Below are 21,684 nucleotides of genomic sequence, written 5' to 3' on the forward strand. Positions count from 1 at the left end.
AACACCTGCACCAATACAAACTCCAACAACTTCAAGTGTAGTTGTAGAAACCCGACCGACTTCAACAACAACACCTGCACCAGTACAAACCCCAACAACCACACCTGTACCAGAACAAACCCCAACAACTACACCTACACCAGTACAAACCCCAACAACTACAGCCACAACACCTGCAATAGTACAAACCCAATCAGCTACAACCACAACACCTGCACCAGTACAAACCCCAACAACCACACCTGTACCAGTACAAACCCCAACAACTTCAAGTGTAGTTGTAGAAACCCGACCAACTTCAACAACTACACCTGCACCAGTACAAACCCCAACAACCACACCTGTACCAGAACAAACCCCAACAACTACACCTGCACCTGTACAAACCCCAACAACTACAGCCACAACACCTGCAATAGTACAAACCCAATCAGCTGCAACCACAACACCTGCACCAATACAAACCCCAACAACTTCAAGTGTAGTTGTAGAAACCCGACCGACTTCAACAACTACACCTGCACCAGTACAAACCCCAACAGCCACACCTGTACCAGAACAAACCCCAACAACTACACCTACACCAGTACAAACCCCAACAACTACAGCCACAACACCTGCAATAGTACAAACCCAATCAGCTACAACCACAACACCTGCACCAATACAAACTCCAACAACTTCAAGTGTAGTTGTAGAAACCCGACCGACTTCAACAACAACACCTGCACCAGTACAAACCCCAACAACCACACCTGTACCAGAACAAACCCCAACAACTACACCTGTACCAGTACAAACCCCAACAACTACAGCCACAACACCTGCAATAGTACAAACCCAATCAGCTACAACAACTACAGCTGGACCAATACAAACCCCAACAACCACACTTACACCAGTACAAACCCCAACAACTACAAATACACCAGGACAAACCCGAACAACTACAGCCACAACACCTGCAATAGTACAAACCCCAACAACTACAACTGTAGTTGTAGAAACCCGACCGACTTCAACAACTACACCTGCACCAGTACAAACCCAAACAACTTCAAGTGTAGTTGTAGAAACCCGACCAACTTCAACAACAACACCTGCACCAGTACAAACCCCAACAACCACACCTGTACCAGAACAAACCCCAACAACCACACCTGTACCAGAACAAACCCCAACAACTACACCTGCACCTGTACAAACCCCAACAACTACAGCCACAACACCTGCAATAGTACAAACCCAATCAGCTACAACAACTACACCTACACCAGTACAAACCCCAACAACTACAGCCACAACACCTGCAATAGTACAAACCCAATCAGCTACAACCACAACACCTGCACCAGTACAAACCCCAACAACCACACCTGTACCAGTACAAACCCCAACAACTTCAAGTGTAGTTGTAGAAACCCGACCAACTTCAACAACTACACCTGCACCAGTACAAACCCCAACAACCACACCTGTACCAGAACAAACCCCAACAACTACACCTGCACCTGTACAAACCCCAACAACTACAGCCACAACACCTGCAATAGTACAAACCCAATCAGCTGCAACCACAACACCTGCACCAATACAAACCCCAACAACTTCAAGTGTAGTTGTAGAAACCCGACCAACTTCAACAACAACACCTGCACCCATACAAACCCCAACAACTACACCTGCACCAGTACAAACCCCAACAACCACACCTGTACCAGTACAAACCCCAACACTTACACCTGTACCAGTACAAATCTCAACAACTACAGCCACAACACCTGGAATAGTACAAACCCGACCAACTGCAACCACAACACCTCCACCAATACAAACCCCAACAACCACACCTGTACCAGTACAAATCTCAACAACTACAGCCACAACACCTGCAATAGTACAAACCCGACCAACTGCAACTACAACACCTCCACCAATACAAACCCCAACAACCACACCTGTACCGGTACAAACCCTAACAACTACAGCCACAACACCTGCAATAGTACAAACCCGACCAACTACAACCACAACACATGCATCAATACAAACCCCAACAACTGCAACTGTAGTTGTACAAACCCGGCCAACTTCAACCACAATACCTGCACCAGTACAAACCCAAACAACCACACCAGTGCCAGTACAAACCCCAACAACTACACCTGCACCAGTACAAACCCCAACAACTACAGCCACAACACCTGCAATAGTCCAAACCCAATCAGCTACGACCACAACACCTGCACCAATACAAACCCCAACAACTTCAAGTGTAGTTGTAGAAACCCGACCAACTTCAACCACAATACCTGCACCAGTACAAACCCCAACAACTACAGCCACAACACCTGCAATAGTCCAAACCCAATCAGCTACGACCACAACACCTGCACCAATACAAACCCCAACAACTTCAAGTGTAGTTGTACAAACTCGACCAACTGCAACCACAACACCTCCACCAATACAAACCCCAACAACTACAACTGTAGTTGTACAAACCCGGCCAACTTCAACCACAATACCTGCACCAGTACAAACCCAAACAACCACACCAGTGCCAGTACAAACCCCAACAACTACACCTGCACCAGTACAAACCCCAACAACTACAGCCACAACACCTGCAATAGTCCAAACCCAATCAGCTACGACCACAACACCTGCACCAATACAAACCCCAACAACTTCAAGTGTAGTTGTAGAAACCCGACCAACTTCAACAACAACACCTGCACTCATACAAACCCCAACAACTACACCTGCACCAGTACAAACCCCAACAACTACACCAGCACCAGTACAAACCCCAACAAATACAGCCACAACACCTGCAATAGTACAAACCCAACCAGCTACAACCACAACACCTGCACCAATACAAATCCCAACAACTACACCTGCACTAGTACAAACCCCAACAACCACGCCTGTACCAGAACAAACCCCAACAACCACACCTGTACCAGAACAAACCCCAACAACTACACCTGCACCTGTACAAACCCCAACAACTACAGCCACAACACCTGCAATAGTACAAACCCAATCAGCTGCAACCACAACACCTGCACCAATACAAACCCCAACAACTTCAAGTGTAGTTGTAGAAACCCAACCAACTTCAACAACAACACCTGCACCCATACAAACCCCAACAACTACACCTGTACCAGTACAAATCTCAACAACTACAGCCACAACACCTGGAATAGTACAAACCCGACCAACTGCAACCACAACACCTCCACCAATACAAACCTCAACAACCACACCTGTACCGGTACAAACCCTAACAACTACAGCCACAACACCTGCAATAGTACAAACTCGACCAACTGCAACCACAACACCTCCACCAATACAAACCCCAACAACTACAACTATAGTTGTACAAACCCGACCAACTTCAACCACAACACCTGCATCAATACAAACCCCAACAACTACAACTGTAGTTGTACAAACCCGGCCAACTTCAACCACAATACCTGCACCAGTACAAACCCAAACAACCACACCAGTGCCAGTACAAACCCCAACAACTACACCTGCACCAGTACAAACCCCAACAACTACAGCCACAACACCTGCAATAGTACAAACCCAATCAGCTACAACCACAACACCTGCACCAATACAAACCCCAACAACTTCAAGTGTAGTTGTAGAAACCCGACCAACTTCAACAACAACACCTGCACTCATACAAACCCCAACAACTACACCTGCACCAGTACAAACCCCAACAACCACACCTGTACCAGTACAAACCCCAACAACTACACCCACAACACCTGCAATAGTACAAACCCAACCAGCTACAACCACAACACCTGCACCAATACAAACCCCAACAACTACACCTGCACTAGTACAAACCCCAACAACTGCACCTGCACCAGTACAAACCGCAACAACTACAGCCACAACACAAGCAATAGTGCAAACCCGACCAGCTACAACCACAACACCTGCAAATACAACACCTGCACCAGTACAAATCTCAACAACTACAGCTGTAGTAGTACAAACCCAACCAACTACAACCACAACACCTGCACCAATACAAACCCCAACAACTACAACTGTAGTTGTACAAACCCAACCAACTACAACCACAACACCTGCAACAGTACAAATCCCACCAACTACAACTGCAGCACCTCCAATATTACCAATACTATCAACTCTGATTGGAGCACTTCCAGTGTTACTAAATCAAATACCTACAGCATCAGCTTTGTCAAACAACAATAACCCCACTACAGTTTCATCACGTCCAGTTGTGGCAATACCTACAACTCAGAACATGAACCCATCAACCTCCTTACTGGACATAATTGTAAGCACACCCCGTGGTCTGGCTTCAAATCCAGTCAGGCCAATAAGGAAACGAAGAGAAGCCAGTGGCAACATGACACAAAGCAGGTATAACTCTAATGGTTATCATAACATTAATGAATTAATCATTGACTGCATTGATAGTTGATGAATAAATGCAAAGACGAATGGATCAATGGATCAATTGAATGATTAATTTAGGATTGATTTATGAAACAAATTATCAACAAAATGATTTGAGGGAATTTAAACACAACACCTAAATACAAAATAGATGAACAAGCAACTTCCACACATCATAATAATTTTATTATTATTATTATCTTTTTTCATAACTTGATGTCAGAATGGTTATTTTGCTAACTGATACCTTTCCTCCCCAAATCGGCTTTTAGCCAGGAAATCACCTGAATATTTGTCTGCACTGACACAAGTTCTGCTATTTATTGATTTTGTCTTTATTTGCCTTGCAGTGGAATCGCTGACAATGCAAATCCCTTTTTTCACGTAAGCAAACAATTAAATGTTCATTAAAAGGATCATTTTATGTCCAAACTAAAGAGTGTTATCTTTTTATTTATTATTTCTCTTGTTTTCCCCTCCAGGGGATTGATGTCGTGTGCACCAACAAAACTTTGATTAGGTGGGTTTATTGGCAAACTATTTTTAAATCATTGTGGCATTTGCACATGGGAATTCACATTGTACTAATGCAGGTATTACATTTCAGACAAACAGAGTGCATGGTGACGCTGCGACTGAATCAGACTGTACGTCCATGTTGTATCCTTCGTACTCTCTGCGCAGGCAATAAAAACTCCTCTGGCATCTCTGTGGTGGGAAGAAGGGTCGATAGAGCGAGTGAGTATTTCATGCTTCAAAGTACAAATCTCTACATAATAACCCCCAAGTGCAGTACTGTAATATTTTGAACTCTTGGTATTTTTGAACAGGACCGATGGGCATCAATTGCAGCAGTATTATTCCTGGAGAGGTGGAGAGCTGCATGTATTCTGGTGACATGAATGGCTTTTGGTAAGACAAGGAACATTAAAATAAAGTAACACTCCCTACATTTTGTGCATGGCTTTGTTAAAGTATCACACTTAAAAAAAATAGAAAAAAGTTTGTTATGGATGTGTGCTATATTTTGATTTAAAATGCTCTTATCTCTTAGCAATGGAGATGCAAACTTCATTCAAAAAAACCTAACTGACTGTCCAGGTGAGCAATGAACATCTAATTCAAACATTCTGAAACGTTGTCATGTAATAATTCACCTCCTACCAACTTTGTAGTTGTCCAAAATACACTTACATATCAAAAGTGAATGTATAGTCAATTCTAGCTTGTAGTGTTACTTAAATGTGTTGTGTTTTTGTGATCCAGTGCATGATGGAATTACATTTGTGATGACAGACTCAAGAGAAATGTTTAAGCTATAAATGAATAGTTCAGGTCCAACAAAATACTTGTTTGATCAGTATAAGGCTTCTTCTCGTGTTTATTGAGCTTATCACTAAGGCTAGGAACAAATGGCCGACATTAGTCTGCACATTCCGTGCCTTTGAAGTGCCAACTCACAGTTGTTGTTACATTCAGACAATGCAATGTTTACTGTTTCCATCCAAGTTGAGTTCATTTGAGGGATTGTCATACAGCAAACCTGTTTGGTGAACTAAGCCGTACAGCGAGAGAGCGCTTGAGTCACAAGTCTGGGCTACATGCCAGACCTTTGAGTCTGAGAAAAAAAAAAAAAGTTTAAAGACTCCAGAGGTGACACAAAGACTTGACAAGATGTGTTCAAATAAATTCTTTAGAGTCATATTGCAAAGTATGCAAATACAAAAAAGTCAGAGAACACATTGTGCTGAAGTGGATTTAGACGTGAAGAGACATTGCAATCACCTGCTGAAGCTATTAGTGCCATGGTCCTAAACGTATTTCCTTGTCATTGTAATGTACACAATATCATAACCAAGTAACACTGAATATTCCCTATGAAGCACATAAACACTCAACAATTTTTCTTTTTTCTTCAGCCAACTGCACCTGTTCGGCATTCTGCAACAGAAATGGTTTGTGGTTACTCATCACCATATTCCAGAATAGACACAGTCAATCTACAATCTACCACGAGTTAATCTGGATTCTTTGCATTTAGATTCATATTACGCTTTTAACATTGGAGTACAAGACCAAAGGATATCCATGGCGCAACTTTCATCTCTGGTAAGATAACATTCACACATTTATGATTCCTGGCTTTGCATTTAGGTTTTTACAGGTGAAATAATTATTATCTCTTTGATTTTCACAGATTTCCTTAATAAAGGGACTGCCATTTTGCACCCCGGATTCAGAGTAAGTTCCTTTCAATCATGATTTAAAAAATGATATAATTCCATATCAATAGCAGCACTGAAATGAAAAATCACTCACTATACTAATGAATGAATCTGTTCTTTGCAGTGGCACATGTTCATCGCTCAACACAGCGTTCAAGGTAATGATACACTAACACATAGTCATGATGTTTATTAAACTTCCAGGTTTGTTGTAAGAGCAAAAGTAATCTGAAAGTGTTGGACGTATTTTGTTCTGTTTCTATAACAAAAGCAATGGAAGTAACTACTGAAATATTTTTTTTTTTCATCGAATTAAGTAGATTTTGCTGCAGATAACAGAATCCGAAACAAAAGCAAGCACTCACAGGAAAATACACAATTTTGTTTTTGTTGATACATTTCGTTTTTGTTTTTTTAAGGACATTTTGATGACACTTGCATGAAAGCATGAAATATAACTAAGAATTTTCATAAGTTTTGAAGGCAGATTGCCAATTAGTGTTAAACTAGAACACCATGACATCATTTCATGTCTAAATGAAATTCCGGCAAGGTTTTTTTTGTATTGCTGCCAAAAATGTACAACATTCCAAAAAAAGAGAAATCAACATACCTTGGAATCATTTCATTAAAACGAAGCTATCTCCTCAGGATTCAAGTGTGACCTGCAGAAACAGCTCAATCAAGTAAGTGTCTTTAAGTCACCTGAGCACAAATGTATATGTATATGTATTTGTCTAATGCAAAAAATGTATACACTAAACATATCTGACACGTTTGAACACTCACTGTTTTTCTTTTTGTAGTCTTCAAAACTGCAACGTGATTTTGGCGTTTGGGAATTCTGTTGACATCTGTTCTGTAGCGAGAGCTGTGAGCAGCGTCTTGGAGTCTGAGCAACGGATCAACTTTGATGGTGTCGTGACCCGAGCAGGTGTGAATTAGAGTTTAAGCAATATACTGTACGTTAAAATGCCAGATGTACTTTCAGAAAACTAACGGCGCCTGTTTGCGTTTCCGTTTTTTACGAAGCGATTTGTGGAACTTTTAGAATCGATGACGAGCCATTACAATCCCAGTTCACGTGGGTCAGAGATGACAGAGGGCCCAGGAGCTTTTGTGGGAACATGGACGAGTCGAACCGCCGCTTCTGGTGTGTTTGATCTTCCTCACACAATATCTTTACCCGTAACTCGTGTTTTTTGATAAATACCTGATAAATATTATTTCATTGATATTTTTAATAAATGCATTTTTAAATCTAAGTCAAGCAGATCCGTCCATTCTTGAGCGTGATACTCATGCAGTCATCGCTGAATCCACGGTCACACCCTGCTTGTATTACAACGGGTCAAACTGTACCACCTCTTTGAAAAGTTCATTATTGGATGATCACTTGACATTTTGCATTTTTCCTCCACAGTCAAAATGGAAATAATGTGGTTGTGTTGCTGACGCAGCAGTGTGACGTTAGCAATGAAACAATACAGCTAAACAGCACCACCATGGCTCCCAACGTGACGTCTCCATTCAACACGACTATGCCGCAACTGAACACAACTGGAATTTTCAACGCCACCACTGCGAATGTCACAATGATATTTAACTCAACGACGCTACAACCGAACACAACAGATAATGTTAACGCCACTACTACGAATGTCACAATGATATTTAACTCAACAACGCTACAACCGAACACAACAGAAAATGTTAACGCCACTACTACGAATGCCACAATGATATTTAACTCAACAACACTGCAACCCAACACAACAGGAAATGTTAACGCCACGACTACGAATGTCACAATGATATTTAACTCAACAACACTGCAACCCAACACAACAGAAAATGTTAATGCCACTACTACGAATGTCACAATGATATTTAACTCAACAACACTGCAACCGAACACAACAGAAAACGTTAACGCCACGACTACGAATGTCACAATGATATTTAACTCAACAACACTGCGACCCAACACAACAGAAAATGTTAATGCCACGACTACGAATGTCACAATGATATTTAACTCAACAACACTGCAACCCAACACAACAGAAAATGTTAACGCCACGACTACGAATGTCACAATGATATTTAACTCAACAACACTGCAACCCAACACAACAGGAAATGTTAACGCCACCACTGCTAATGTCACAATGACATTGAACTCAACAACGCCACCACAGAGAACTACACCCACTGCAAACACAACTGCTACAACACCTGGAAACACACCTCCCATGAATACCACTGAAGTTGTTCCCATGACGCAGACAGAGATTCCGACAACCACGGCCTCAGGTTTGTTATCATCTCATCACTGTCAGCAAGTTGGTTTTGGTTTTGGTGTTGGTATCGGCACATCGTTATTGTATCTTATCTGTCCATTCCAGCTGAAGTCTCAGCCAACATACTGCTCAATATGACCAGAGACATTTCCAATCTGAACTCCAGCCAAGTGACTGACCTGCTGTCTCAGCTGGAGAGCCTCTTGTCAGGCTCATCAATCAGCATGGAGTTGGCAAACTCCTCCCTCCACATAGTCAGCAATCTGCTGGACGCCTCTCCAGAGACATTGGCTGACTCCGCTGACAGGTTATACAAACACTTGTTTGACATACTGCAATTTTACTTAAAAGATCACACATATGGATTTTATTAAAGTGCACATCGTTTTATTTAGGATCCACTTAGGATTATTTTGCTTGACATTTGTAGCACTGGGGTATGTAAGAAGGACAGCGCTCCAAAGGTGGAATACAAAAACAAAAAATCTATTGAATTTCATAAAACGTTAGTGAAGTAGCAGAGATTTGTGTATGGGGATATACATTTGAACAAAACTGTATATTGCATTCTCACCTTACAGCAAAGACATTTCCAGTTTGAGTTTGGGTCAGGTACTTTGTACATGAAGTAAATGTAACCAATTTTATTAAAGACATACTACATTTGTGTATATTTTACAAAATGCTGATTTGCTTTTTTTCCATCAGGATCATAAGGATCGTTGATACTATTGGATTAAGGCTGGAGCTTGGCACAGAGGCTGCGATTCTGACGGCACCATCTTTGTCTCTGTCTGCAAAACCAATAGATCCCACAAACTTCCAAGAAACATTTTTTTCTATTCTTAATCCCAGTAATGTACAGGTATGATGTGAAGAGAAAAAAAAAAAACTCTGCAAAATGCAAATCTACCCTCAAGCTGATTTAACAGACTGACACCTTCTAATGGAAAATATATTTTTAGCTTCAGATTTCTGCACCAATTAAATCTTGTGTCTCAAGCAGTTCTTTTATAAAAAACCTTCCATTAAAAATTATAAACTTGTGAAATACCACACGCGGTCAGTGGTTTTGTCCTGTGAGCTCCGCCTGTGTGAAACAATTCAGCAACAGAAAGTAGGTCACAAATTGTGACCACCTCAAAATTACTTTTGGCATCATTTTTATGGGTACATCCTGAGATTACACTTGCCATTGCACACGTCTTGCTATTTTGAAGAACATTTGAGTGGCACTGTGACAGTACAAAGTGATAGTAGACAGATGCCCTAGATAGAAAAATTAATAACCTTTTTTTTTATGAGGATAAAGTGTGTTGAGCATGAGTCTGATCATGCATGCCCGTGTGCTGCAGGTCCGTGGAGACCCCCGGCTGAGAAGGAGCACAAGGGTGGACACCTCCATCCCCCAGGGCTCCATCATGCTGCCCCCCTCCCTCACTCAGGATTTAACCGCTGAGGAGCAGCAGGAGGCCTCCAGAGTCCACTTCAATTTCTATCAGAGGAGCACAGTGTACCAGGTTTCTACATTTAACCTAATAGACTTTTCCAAGAACATGAATATAGACTGTATGTACTACTTTTGTCCACAAACTGCCATTTAACTTTCAAACTAACAACCTGTGATTCCTCTACTTGACCACACAGGATTCCTCCTTGAACACAGACCGCAGACTTAATAGTGGAATCCTTGGAGCTGCTGTGGCCAACCTGTCAATCAGTGGACTCCAAGACAACGTTACAATCAATCTCAGGCATTTAGAGCCTACTCCAGTAAGTCCACATTTATTAATTTTTTGATAAATGACATAATACAGCTATTTCTTTTGGAGTGTGCTTAGATAATTACAATTGAAAAGCAGGAAGTTCCCTGGACATGCTCTAAATTAGAGAATTGAAGAGACTTTCACTACGAATACTTAAAGAATGAAAAGTGATACACATTCATGTCTTTGCCATAAATTACAGGCTAATTTTGTGACAACGTGCGTTTTCTGGGACACTGCATTAAACGGTAAGGTTTTCAAAAACTCTCCATGAGAATCAGACGAACATGCGCCCTCAAATATGAAAACAGGAGCAAGTCTGTGTTGTTTGTTGACAGACGGATCAGGTGGGTGGAATCCAGACGGGTGTAGCGTCTTGAACAGCACCGATGATCAGACCATTTGTGGCTGCAACCATTTAACCAGTTTCGCCATCCTTCTGGTAAATATATCTTTATTTCATACATTTTGGGATTAATTATTTTGCTGGATCATAACATTAATCACTCCATATTTTGGGGGGACTTTTAATTTCTACAGAACTTGGGTAGAGAGCCTCTCACCAGCCGTCTACAGGCCACCATCCTCACCTTCATCACATATATCGGCTGTGGAATCTCGGCCATCTTCCTGTCCATCACCCTCCTCACCTACTTAGCCTTTGGGTCAGTATTAAGTTATATAATAAATTGTAATTCCACTTCAAAAATAGCTTGAATGATAAAGAATACTTTGATTTGGTTTGTTATGACATGCCAAATGCAATCACTTGCTGCTAAACTAATCTAACCACAGGACATTACAACATACTGATTAAAGAACAGACCAAATACATTTTTATAACCAGTCATGATACTGTTACTGATGAACGTACGTGGTATCAAAATGTCCGTATGTTCTATAAGCTTTTTTTTCTCCTTTTTATTTATTTATTTATTTATTTATTTATTCATTCATTCATTTAAAAAAAATGATTTATTTGTTTGTTTGTTTGTTTCTTTTTTTTTTCGTGTGAGTCAGATAACATTTACTAGTCAGGACTGTTGTTTTCCATTTTATGTTGTCTGAGTCTACCACTTGGAAATAAAGATGAACTACTTTTTGTCTAGTAAAAGCGGTTGTCAATATTTATTTTTTCATCATTCTGTATTGCAGTCGCTAAATATCACTTTTGTAGTTTGTGGCTTACAAACAGAGCAATGCTATTGAAATTGTGCTTTTCAGTCAACATTTCACAATACTTTAAGCACCGAGTGAAACTAATGACGAGCCATCTTTCTTTTTCCACTGAGCTATTCTATTTTGACCCTGCAGGAAGCTGCGTAAGGACATCCCATCTAAAATCCTGATCCATCTGTGTGTCGCCCTGCTGCTGCTGAACCTCGTCTTCCTGGTGGACGCATGGCTCGCGCTTTATCCAGAAGCAGTGGGCCTCTGTATTTCCACCGCCTGGTTCCTTCACTACTTCCTACTGGTTTCCTTCACCTGGATGGGAGTTGAGGCTTTCCACATGTACCAGGCGCTCGTGAAAGTCTTTAACAGCCACATTTCCTATTACATGCTGAGGTGCTCAGTGGTTGGCTGGGGAGTCCCAATGATCGTTGTCATTATCGTCATCGCAATCGACAAAGACAACTACGGCCTTGTAACTTATGCAAGGTTCATAGATGGGACGACTGATGACTTGTGAGTCCCCTGGCAGAATATTCCCAAATTTGATACAAAATGAAGGTAATAACAACCTACTCATCAAAATGTATCTCCCTTTCATATTCTCTCCCACAGCTGCTGGCTGAGGAACGACATTGCCTTCTATGTGGCAGTGGTGGCCTATTTCTGTGTTATTTTTCTCTTCAACTTTGCCATGTTCATCGTTGTGTTGGTCCAGCTGTGTCGGATCAGGAGGGAGAACCCCCACAATAATCGGCACCGCTCCACAATTCAGGATGTGCGCAGCGTGTCGGGGATAACCATCCTCCTGGGACTGACCTGGGGCTTTGCTTTCTTTGCATGGGGACCTGTGAACCTGCCATTCATGTTCCTCTTTGCCATATTCAACTCCTTGCAAGGTGAGTTGGGAGACTTTGGTGAGTCGGTTCATTGGATACTGGCATTGTTAAAACTTGTTATAGTAGCAACATATTGCAATAGTTTGGATTTGGCAGCCTTGAAATTTTAACGATTGGGACAATGAGTGTTTGTAAAGCACACTTTGTATACGAGGGCAGCAGCACATCTGGAAGCGCATGAAAACCAAAGAACCCAATGGTTGGAAATCTAAGACATGCAACTAGAGACGCGTTTTAACCAGTTAGGTTAATGATCAACAGGTTAGTGACATGACGGGGCATAAAAAGAGTATCTTGGAAAAGGAAAGTACTTTCCTGTTCCTGAACTAAACATTGTGGAGACTCTGAAGATGCAGCCATGGACAAGTACACACACATTTAATTGTTTTAATTTAAAACATTTAATCGCCCCAGAAATCTTCATTTGTGAACACAAATTCACCCTGCCTCCATGCTACCATTAAATTCCAAATTATTGTAGTTTTATTGAAATGAAGTGTTCTGTTCAGAATAAACTTTAGATTCATTACAATCAGTGGATCCTGTTTTCATTTACATTTTACAGATCCAATCATTCCACCTTTGTGTAACCCAAACCGTTTGTGCTTCGGCAGGTTTCTTCATATTTGTGTTCTACTGTGCGGTGAAGGAAAATGTGAGAAGGCAGTGGAGGACCTACCTGTGCTGTGGCAAACTGAGACTTGAAGAAAACTCAGGTTTGAGTCCTCTATTTTTCATTTACATACTTCAAACTCCTCAGATCTGTTTTGAGTAGCAGGTAGTAATACCAAAGCCGGTAATGTAATAACTTGCCAACAATGTAACGAAAAAGAATAAAAATGCAACCATAATTGAGTGCTGCAGAGTATTTACAAGTATTACATCATTGGCCGTGATTACATTACAGTTGCTTCACACCTTTGTATATTTTGCTGCTTAAAAACAAACAAAAATGATCCCCCTGATCAAATGTTCATGAAGTAACCACATGCAACTTGCTTTGACAGAATGGAGTCGCACTGCAACACAAAAGAATGCGAGGAGATCCTCCATAACTAATGTGACATCAGTTGATTCCACAAATGGCCAGAACTCATCAAACGCCTCTTCCCTCCTCGTCAGGGACTCTTCACAGCCAAACAATGGCGTCGGTAAGAGAAAACGCTTTGACCATTGAGCTGCTTCTGTCAAGAGCCACCTGACAGAGAAATACTTAATATACACATGGAGACGTGTTGTTTTTTTTGTTTTGTTTTTTCAACCTGCCCAGCATGATTTATTTAAGATGTTTGATATGTGAGACCGGGTTTGACACAAATCTTGTGTTTTAGATGCAACGACTAAAAAAACAACAACCTTGTTTTACAGACAACCCGTTAGAAGACATAGTGATTACAGCTGATGAAGATGCACACAGGGACGCGGTCCTCAACGAGGCCGGAACCACACGGCACAGAAACCGACCGGTATCTTGATCTAAATGGAGTCCGCTTAATTGTGTTTTGTAAATATACTTGTACATAATGTGAATAGAAAAAAAGATAATTTATCCATTGTTCTGCATGAGTTATGCAGTATTGTGAAAGGACCTATAACGGGCAACAAAAGCCCATATTACACATGAAACTTGATATTTATGATTATTATGAAGATTTTTGAAGATTACTATGAAGATTAATCTTTGTTTTGCACGTATTTTCACGAGGAGCTTTTACTATTTGTGGAAAGATGTACTGATGTTCATCAACATCGGGAAAACTGACAGACTGATAGAATTCCAAACTAATGTGTGTTGTAATAAAAAAAGTGTTCAACATATTTACAAAAATGTAAAAGTGTTAATAAAAAACATTTAAATATAAAAAGAGGTTTTGAGAGTGCAGAAGCAATAAAAAGACACAAACAGAACACAAACGTCCCGCTCCAGTCAGAGGTTATAGAGGATGACATATGAGGTACAGTGCATTAAATAAAGTCCACCTGAAGTCTCAACCTGCAGCAGCAAGAGGTAATCTAATCCGATTCATCATGTCGGTAAATTAGCCTCCCAAACTGAAACTAGTAAATCGACTTTCCCATTCTACTGCGACGCTAAAAGAATCATCTGTACTATGAGGTGTTGGGAAGCTCTGAGCTTGAGGTGTGGGTGGAGAGAATGAAGACAACCAGGCTTTGCGTCTCAAAGTAAATAAACTGTATTGAGACTTCTCAGGCGATGAACAGCAAAAAGACTTTTAAATCAACCCGCATCCAAGTATCTCATTTTGAACCAAACTCGGCAGTATTTGTCTCTGAACAGCATCTTTTTTCGACAAACCTCAAACACCAGGCAGCCTCGTGCAGTGAGAGGCATGGACTGACAAAGCCATGGGAATAATGGACAAAATGTCTTCCAAGTCAGTTTGCATTGAGATCCCTCCGACCTGGACAAACGTCAAGAAGCATTGTTTAACAAAGAAATAATCCCCCAAAACACATTTCCTTACTTTTTGTGCCGAGTTTATATCAATGCTCTGGCATTGCTTTAAAAAAAAAAAAATATATATATATAGGCGACTCATTTCTCATTGCAGATTAACTCACACAGTGAATACAATGTTCCCAATTTTTATTTCATTTTATTGTAGATGGTCACAAAATGTTCTCAAGCAGGACAGAACAGCATTTGGTGAAATTTTATTGAATAAATAAATGTCCCACAGGGTTGCTAAATGTGCTGTGTACTGTATATGCAAGCTACATTCACCGTCCTTCACATGAACCTAATAAAATCTTAAAAAAAAAAACAAATTTAAATTTATTAGGAGAAACCAAAAGGTGCTAATAAAACGGCATAAAAACAGCACAAGCATAGAGGTGGTATCAATGTGGAGGAATTGTTTCCCTTTTAAAAACACATGTGGACTCAAACGCTTTAGTCTCGCTGGGCATGACCATGTTGCTTTGAAACAACCTAAAACCACCACACTTGGGTAACAGTAACAAAATGATGAAGCTTAAAAGCGTCTCAGTTGGGGTAGGTTGGGCCTACGCATTGGATGAACAAACGATCTGAACTCACAACTCGGGACAGAAAAACATCTATTATGTAAGATGAGTCACACCACATCATCAGTGTATCAAAACAGTGTTTCAACACCAACAGTTCCTTTAGAGTGCATGCAAATGGACAATTACTCAAATCAAGTAACATACAATTAATACAACTTAAAGCTGCGGCAAACAATGGAAAAAAAAAAAAAAAAAAACTAAAACAAAAACGGTAAACTGGATAAACTGACTATGCTCAATAAGATGTGTTCAGACCGAATTCAAAAAATATATAAAAAAAATCAAACTTCACGCTGAAATACCAACGTTAACTGAATGAGGCCGGGAGTGTTTTGCAATCCACTGCTTGTAAACTTAAGAGTTCTCAAAATATTTCTATTTGTTTCATTCACTCTGCTGTCGCTCAATATAAACAGGCAGAATGCTGCATGGAGGACGCACCTGCAAGTATGAACACAGACTATTTATTCAGTTTTTTCTTTTTTTCAAATTTAATCCCCTCTGTAACTCGGCATTCATTCAAACTTTGTGTTCACCCTACTTTGCATATCACGTCCGGTCTGAACACGACTTAAAGGCAGCAGAGGAAATAAGAGAAGCGTTCACATTCCAGCTGCTGGGATTTTGAAGCAGAGAAATCTGGAGGTCTTTACTTCTTCCACGCCGTGTAGAAGACCCATCTGATGCGGCACAGTTAAGGACAGCACTACTAAATCTGACAGCAGGCAAACGGCACGTCGATATTTTGTTCCGCTTTAGGAACACTGGGAAAATTTTTTTTTTTACTTTATTCAATCACCAAAAAACTATTATACTAAAGTTAAGAACCAACTTACACTGAAAAAAAAACAAAAACAAGGATTGGCATTTCAAAAACTTCAGGCAATAAGAAAGAATCTGAAGCTACGGGCAAAATAACTTGTTGACAAGTTTTTTTTCCACAACATCAATCTTGATTGTATTTAGTCGATATTACAGCATGAAAGCCTTTCATGGAGCTATTTTTGTGAGCGTTGACCTTTTTGAGCATCTCAGCTGCTCAGATCTGATAAGAAGAAGGATACTGCTCCAAGTAGGAGGGCACACACACCACGTCTTTGCAGAAGTCCACAGGACACAAGAGCTTCCCAAGCTGCTCCTCGTACAGACTCAGAGCCTCTGTGAGGGCCGCGCTGTTACCCTGATGACCAGCAGCACAAAAACCAAAGTCATGAGACGCTCAGAATTATGGGGTTGTTTTTCCCGATGTCACTGGAGGGTTGAGAAGCGGGTGTTTTGTGCTTCAAGTCAACACACCACGGTAAAAATAAATAAAACACTTTAGCGGTTTTCCCAGCAAATTAAAAACTGAAGTTTTGCAACAATATGTTCAACGTTTGCCACTTAGGAAGTGATAAACTCATATTTCATTCACTCATCGCGCTTCACATCATCCCCTTCTCGTCAAACAAAAAGAATCGGGAAACAAAGATGGCTAAAAATACATCAGCTAAACGCTTGAATGCCTGCTTCCAATATAAACTCACCTGTGTGAAATACTTCCCACGGGGATGAAGGACTTGTATCGACAGGTCTAAGATGAGACGCAGGAACTCCCAGGTCGAGTCTACAAAACAGCAGGCGTAAGTGGAGCACTTGTTTCTTTAAGACGCGCCGACGTTTGCAACTGAGCAGGTAAAATAACGACCTTCTTCTGGTGCGGTGGATATTGGGATCGCCGTGAGGTCATTAATTACGTAATCGAACAGTCTCCCTTCTAGGACGTACTTTTTCAGCAAAGGAACGCAGTCCTCGATTAGTATCTGTGAACCCCGGAGAAGGAGAGGTCAGTCAACATGCACTCAGACTAAACGTTCATCTGAAATTCATGAAAAGACAAAAATCTTTTCACTTCCCCTTATATATATATATATATATATCTAGAGAGAGAGATCCAGAAAAATAAACACATTCCAAAAGGTTTCATTTATATTTGTCTCTGAATACTTTGTAAGTTATTGTATAACAATAATGGGGGGGGGGGACTCACAATACTTTAACCTGAAGATATTTGTAATAATTTGCATCGTCTACTTTCGTCGATCACACGGCTGCAGGAAAGAATCAATGAGCACTAACTTGGTAACAGTCTCCCTTCAGGTTGTCGAGGATATCGCCGCAAGTCTTCCTCATGTACATTTTGCACCCGTCTATCACCTTCTGGTCGATGTGAACAATTTAGTTAAAGGTGCCAACGTACATTCAATTTTGCAGAAGAAAAGAGGAAAAAAAAACAAACACACAGCCTCGGGGTGGGAAACAAATCACTTTAAAAACACGGAAGCCACGAAGGATATCTCCACCATTGTGATCATCTTTGGCTTTTTTTTGACCAGCTCGGCAAGAATGCCTCCATCGCCGCCTCCTAAAATCAGCACCTCCTTTCCAGCATAATTCTCTCTTCCACCACCTGTGATAGCTTGGGTGTAGGCAAAGTCGCTCTCAGCTAGATCTGGAAGGTACACAATAAGCACACGCCGTTTTCTGTCAGATCAACATGCAACATCCCCAGAAAATAACGTGAATAGGATCACTTGATGCCAAACTGATGCACAGATGGTGTGCGGTGCCGTGTGCACTTACTAACATCCCCATCGAGCACAAGGATGTTTCCATACTGCCGCGAGTGCAATATCTTTATGTTTTGGTAATCAGAATCCTCTTCGTACACCACCTGGTCAATGTCGTACTCCACTATCCTGCCATCGGCTGTTGGCCAGTATCGGTCCACTGTTGCGCCTCGTACGAGGGCTGGAAGCCTTGGGATGGTGAAAAACACGGTGGATCAACACCATTGCAACGGTGGCAGCTGGGTGAAGTTTGGCACTTTGCAATTTAAAAGCACAAGGCAAATCCGCAGACCCTTAGACACTCACTTTTTAATCCTCGTAATATTGCCATTCAAGAGAACTTTGAGCTTCTTTTCCAGTGCATTTAAAAGCTGTGGATCATAAAAGAACAGAACAGACACACCTTACATTTTCCACACACGACCACAAAGGCAGCCTCCCAAAACAAGACACGACAAGAGTGATTATTTATTGAATGTTTGGACTTGAGCTTTCAAAGCAAATGGGCCGAGTTTGAAGACAAGCAGACAGATGCTTGTTTTCCCCGGTTGAAAAATGTGATATGACAAAATGGTATGTTCAAAGTATTCATACTGAGTGAAAAAAACAAAAACAAGTTAGTTCAAGGGGCATCGTTAAAAGGTGTTATAACACCACTTGATATGCATAAAAGTTATCAGGTTGACATCCAGGTGTTTTTTGAAAGTTGTGTGGCAGCCAAATCACTTACATTGTCTAGTTGTGCAATGTTATCCTCCTCATAACACTGCAGATCAATGGTGACCAGCCCATGGGAGTGCACACGCAAGATAACTAACCTGAAAAACAAGCCAAGTCACACCACAGAGTGGATAATGATGCCACCGGCGGGAACAGGGAGCACTTCAAAACGCGTTTAACATTTGTAGACGTAACAAAAACAGAAGGATGAGGGAAGTTTCCGTGCCGTTATAGGAACCGTTTTCCTTCATGCAATACAATCACAGCTGTGGGGAAACCAAATGTGTCGTCCTTACCGGCCATTTTTGCCGACAAAGGTAGCGAGGTATCCATGCCCATTTGTGTCGTGAACAGTCTCTGTCAGTTCCTGCTCATGAAATATGGACAGCAGACCAGCAACTGTCGAAGAGGAATCAACTGGGAACACAGAGGAGAAAGAAATCAGAACGTCCTGATACGCTTTCTGCATCCGAGCTTACACACTCACTAGACCCAGCCAGTCAGGTCTCAGCTTCTCTGTATTTATATGAAGTTCATTTAGACTTGATTTTTCACTCAGATGACCAAAGTCTTGTTTGCCCCCGCATAAACATCATCGTTTGGCATGTTCTGACTTTTGTATTCATTTCAAATTTTGGCTGTAGGTTAAAAACATTTTTTTCACAAACCAGTTATTCCCATTACGATTTGTGTTATTCCCAGATTATCTACAAAAAACAAAATCCCATTAATTAGCAGCTAACTTCTTGTCTTGAATGATTGGAATTTTGTTTGTACTTCAGAAACTTGTGTTATTTGTTGTTTAACAGTTACCATTAGAGATTGCTCAATGAATCAAACACTGGGGAATCTGGTATAATTAATTCCATTTTCTTACTTGATTTCACTGTATTCCTTTGTATAGTTCTATCACATATTACCAATTAATCAACGAACTGGCTGTGTTACTCTTAAGGCTCTAAAAATGTCCAACCAGTTGAGATGTGTATAAATGTTTGTGTCCGTCACTTGTATTTACGTTGTCCTAGTTTGTTCTCTCACTTTGTAAGACATTAACAAGGGTTCTGATGTACATCTTTCAGAGAAAAATGCTTTATTTTATGCAGCGGTCCACGTGAAATGAAAAGAGGGGCGTGAATGTGACTTTGTCCCACACCACCCGTCTCCCATGTGAACATACGGGACTACAATAATGGCAGAGGAGGCGCCACTTCCTATGCGAGAGGATTGAACGAACTTTATTCACATTGTTCGCCGCAGTGATCGAGCGACTGTCCCAGCAGCAATGAGCCCGATTAGACAATAAAGATCAAGTGTATCGTCACACAACACACGACAAATGTCACTAATCACATCCAGCCGTGATAAGCCGCCACCTGCACCCCCTCGGCAGTCTGGCGCGCTCACGAGCAGGGTGCTAATCAGCCATGTTTCCACCGAACCAGGACGCTCCACTGTTTTGAAGGGCGATTACAGCCTGGCAGGTTAGTAGCCGCACGCTAGCCAGCGAGCGCGCTCGCGTGCAGCGCTGATGCAGTGACTTCTAACCCTGGAACCCGAGCGGGACCGCGGCCGGCGGCTCCACGCGCTCCTCTTACCTGCCGCAGAGAGGCTGAAGTCGAGGGTGTAATGTAGCAATGCCATGGCTCACTGAAACTGTTATCCATGCCTGGAATGGCAGACTGCGAATATTTATCTGCAGAGACAGAGGGAGGGCCCTGCTCCCGCTGCTGCTCCTACTACCCACTGCGCGTGTCCGGGGAGGCGGGGCCGCGGCTGCACGCGTCCGCCTGCCAGAGAGCACGAGAGAGAGGCACCTTATTGGAGGAAAATTGAGAATTACATACCGTGTAAAACTAAAAATAATGTTGACATTGATTGTAAAAGGGTAATTGCTTATTATGATTACAGAAATAACGACATAGAATTTGTAGTTAATTTTTATGTATCAAAAGGGGGATATTGAGTTTTAAATTAATCCAATTATGGACATCAGTCCCAAAGAAACCTGCAAGTAGCAACAGTCAAAAAACAAATGGCAAACAGTCTCATCCACTTACTTGCAAAAAATACAAGGGTCAACATCAAATGTAAACCTTCTTTCAAGAAATTGTCTCACAGGATCTATATCATTTATTTTAAAACGAGTCTCCTTAAGTTTTGTAGATATTGCCCACTGTTGGAGGTGCTGTTGCTCCTCCTGGGATAGCCAGATGATTCGATCACCTTTAACCTGTTCAATATATTTGACATCATCACATCATATGAAAAGTCTAAACAGTGATTCAAGTTAACACATTTTTTATTCACGAATCGTGACTTTGTGTTTCTTTTTTGAGAGACATTTAATGTTTTTATGGAGAAATGGTTTGTTGTTTTATATCTTCTGGCAGTTACTTTTGTCATTAGTATCTTTGTCGTCAGGTTAAGTATCTTTCAAATCATCAGGGTCCGACTTTTGGCTTTCTTTC

General features: G+C 41.2%; 2 protein-coding genes across 4 annotated transcripts; one reads left to right on the plus strand and one right to left on the minus strand.

Annotated features, from left to right (window-relative positions):
• Positions 1–4,269: 4,269 nt before the first annotated feature.
• Positions 4,270–14,720, plus strand: LOC308121973 (adhesion G-protein coupled receptor G2-like). Of its 2 annotated transcripts, XM_080483543.1 has the most exons (26): positions 4,270–4,434; positions 4,821–4,854; positions 4,953–4,990; positions 5,078–5,208; positions 5,301–5,382; positions 5,525–5,571; positions 6,390–6,425; positions 6,512–6,579; positions 6,668–6,711; positions 6,820–6,853; positions 7,347–7,381; positions 7,502–7,629; positions 7,728–7,848; positions 8,119–9,011; positions 9,104–9,305; positions 9,707–9,863; positions 10,354–10,518; positions 10,646–10,771; positions 10,967–11,012; positions 11,103–11,206; positions 11,305–11,429; positions 12,079–12,450; positions 12,550–12,833; positions 13,448–13,549; positions 13,841–13,984; positions 14,202–14,720. In XM_080483543.1, the coding sequence occupies exons 1-26, from the start codon at positions 4,316–4,318 to the stop codon at positions 14,306–14,308; spliced, it is 3,744 nt and encodes a 1,247-aa protein (XP_080339669.1). In that variant the 5' UTR covers positions 4,270–4,315; the 3' UTR covers positions 14,309–14,720. The 2 variants fall into 2 exon arrangements, with proteins under 2 accessions (XP_080339669.1, XP_080339670.1); XM_080483544.1 differs by lacking the exons at positions 4,270–4,434; positions 4,821–4,854; positions 4,953–4,990; ... (8 more) ...; positions 7,502–7,629; positions 7,728–7,848 and having other exon boundaries at positions 8,939–9,011; positions 9,165–9,305.
• Positions 14,721–15,425: 705 nt separating this feature from the next.
• On the minus strand, positions 15,426–20,971 carry sms (spermine synthase). 2 transcript variants are annotated; one of them, XM_080483563.1, is made up of 11 exons: positions 20,812–20,971; positions 19,510–19,630; positions 19,224–19,311; positions 18,800–18,864; positions 18,507–18,682; positions 18,221–18,375; positions 18,003–18,092; positions 17,572–17,686; positions 17,411–17,490; positions 16,949–17,064; positions 15,426–16,564 (listed from the first exon to the last, which is right to left on the minus strand). In XM_080483563.1, exons 1-11 carry the CDS (start codon positions 20,855–20,857, stop codon positions 16,534–16,536), a joined length of 1,083 nt encoding a protein of 360 aa, XP_080339689.1. In that variant the 5' UTR covers positions 20,858–20,971; the 3' UTR covers positions 15,426–16,533. The 2 variants fall into 2 exon arrangements, with proteins under 2 accessions (XP_080339689.1, XP_080339690.1); XM_080483564.1 differs by having other exon boundaries at positions 18,003–18,083; positions 18,212–18,375; positions 20,812–20,963.
• Positions 20,972–21,684: the final 713 nt, after the last annotated feature.

This window comes from Lipophrys pholis (assembly GCF_963383615.2).
Source record: "Lipophrys pholis genome assembly, chromosome: 16".
Classification (NCBI taxonomy): Eukaryota; Metazoa; Chordata; class Actinopteri; order Blenniiformes; family Blenniidae; genus Lipophrys; species Lipophrys pholis.

Coding starts and splice junctions, on each gene's coding strand:
- LOC308121973 (XM_080483543.1), top strand. CDS start 4,316: ATGAACCCATCAACCTCCTTACTGGACATAATTGTAAGCACACCCCGT. Junction 5,572..6,389: donor AAACCTAACTGACTGTCCAG/GTGAGCAATGAA, acceptor TTTTTTCTTCAG/CCAACTGCACCTGTTCGGCA. Junction 10,772..10,966: donor GGCATTTAGAGCCTACTCCA/GTAAGTCCACAT, acceptor CATAAATTACAG/GCTAATTTTGTGACAACGTG.
- sms (XM_080483563.1), bottom strand. CDS start 20,857: ATGGCATTGCTACATTACACCCTCGACTTCAGCCTCTCTGCGGCAG. Junction 19,631..20,811: donor CTTCAGCCTCTCTGCGGCAG/GTAAGAGGAGCG, acceptor CTGTGTTCCCAG/TTGATTCCTCTTCGACAGTT. Junction 18,683..18,799: donor AATATTACGAGGATTAAAAA/GTGAGTGTCTAA, acceptor CACCATCCCAAG/GCTTCCAGCCCTCGTACGAG.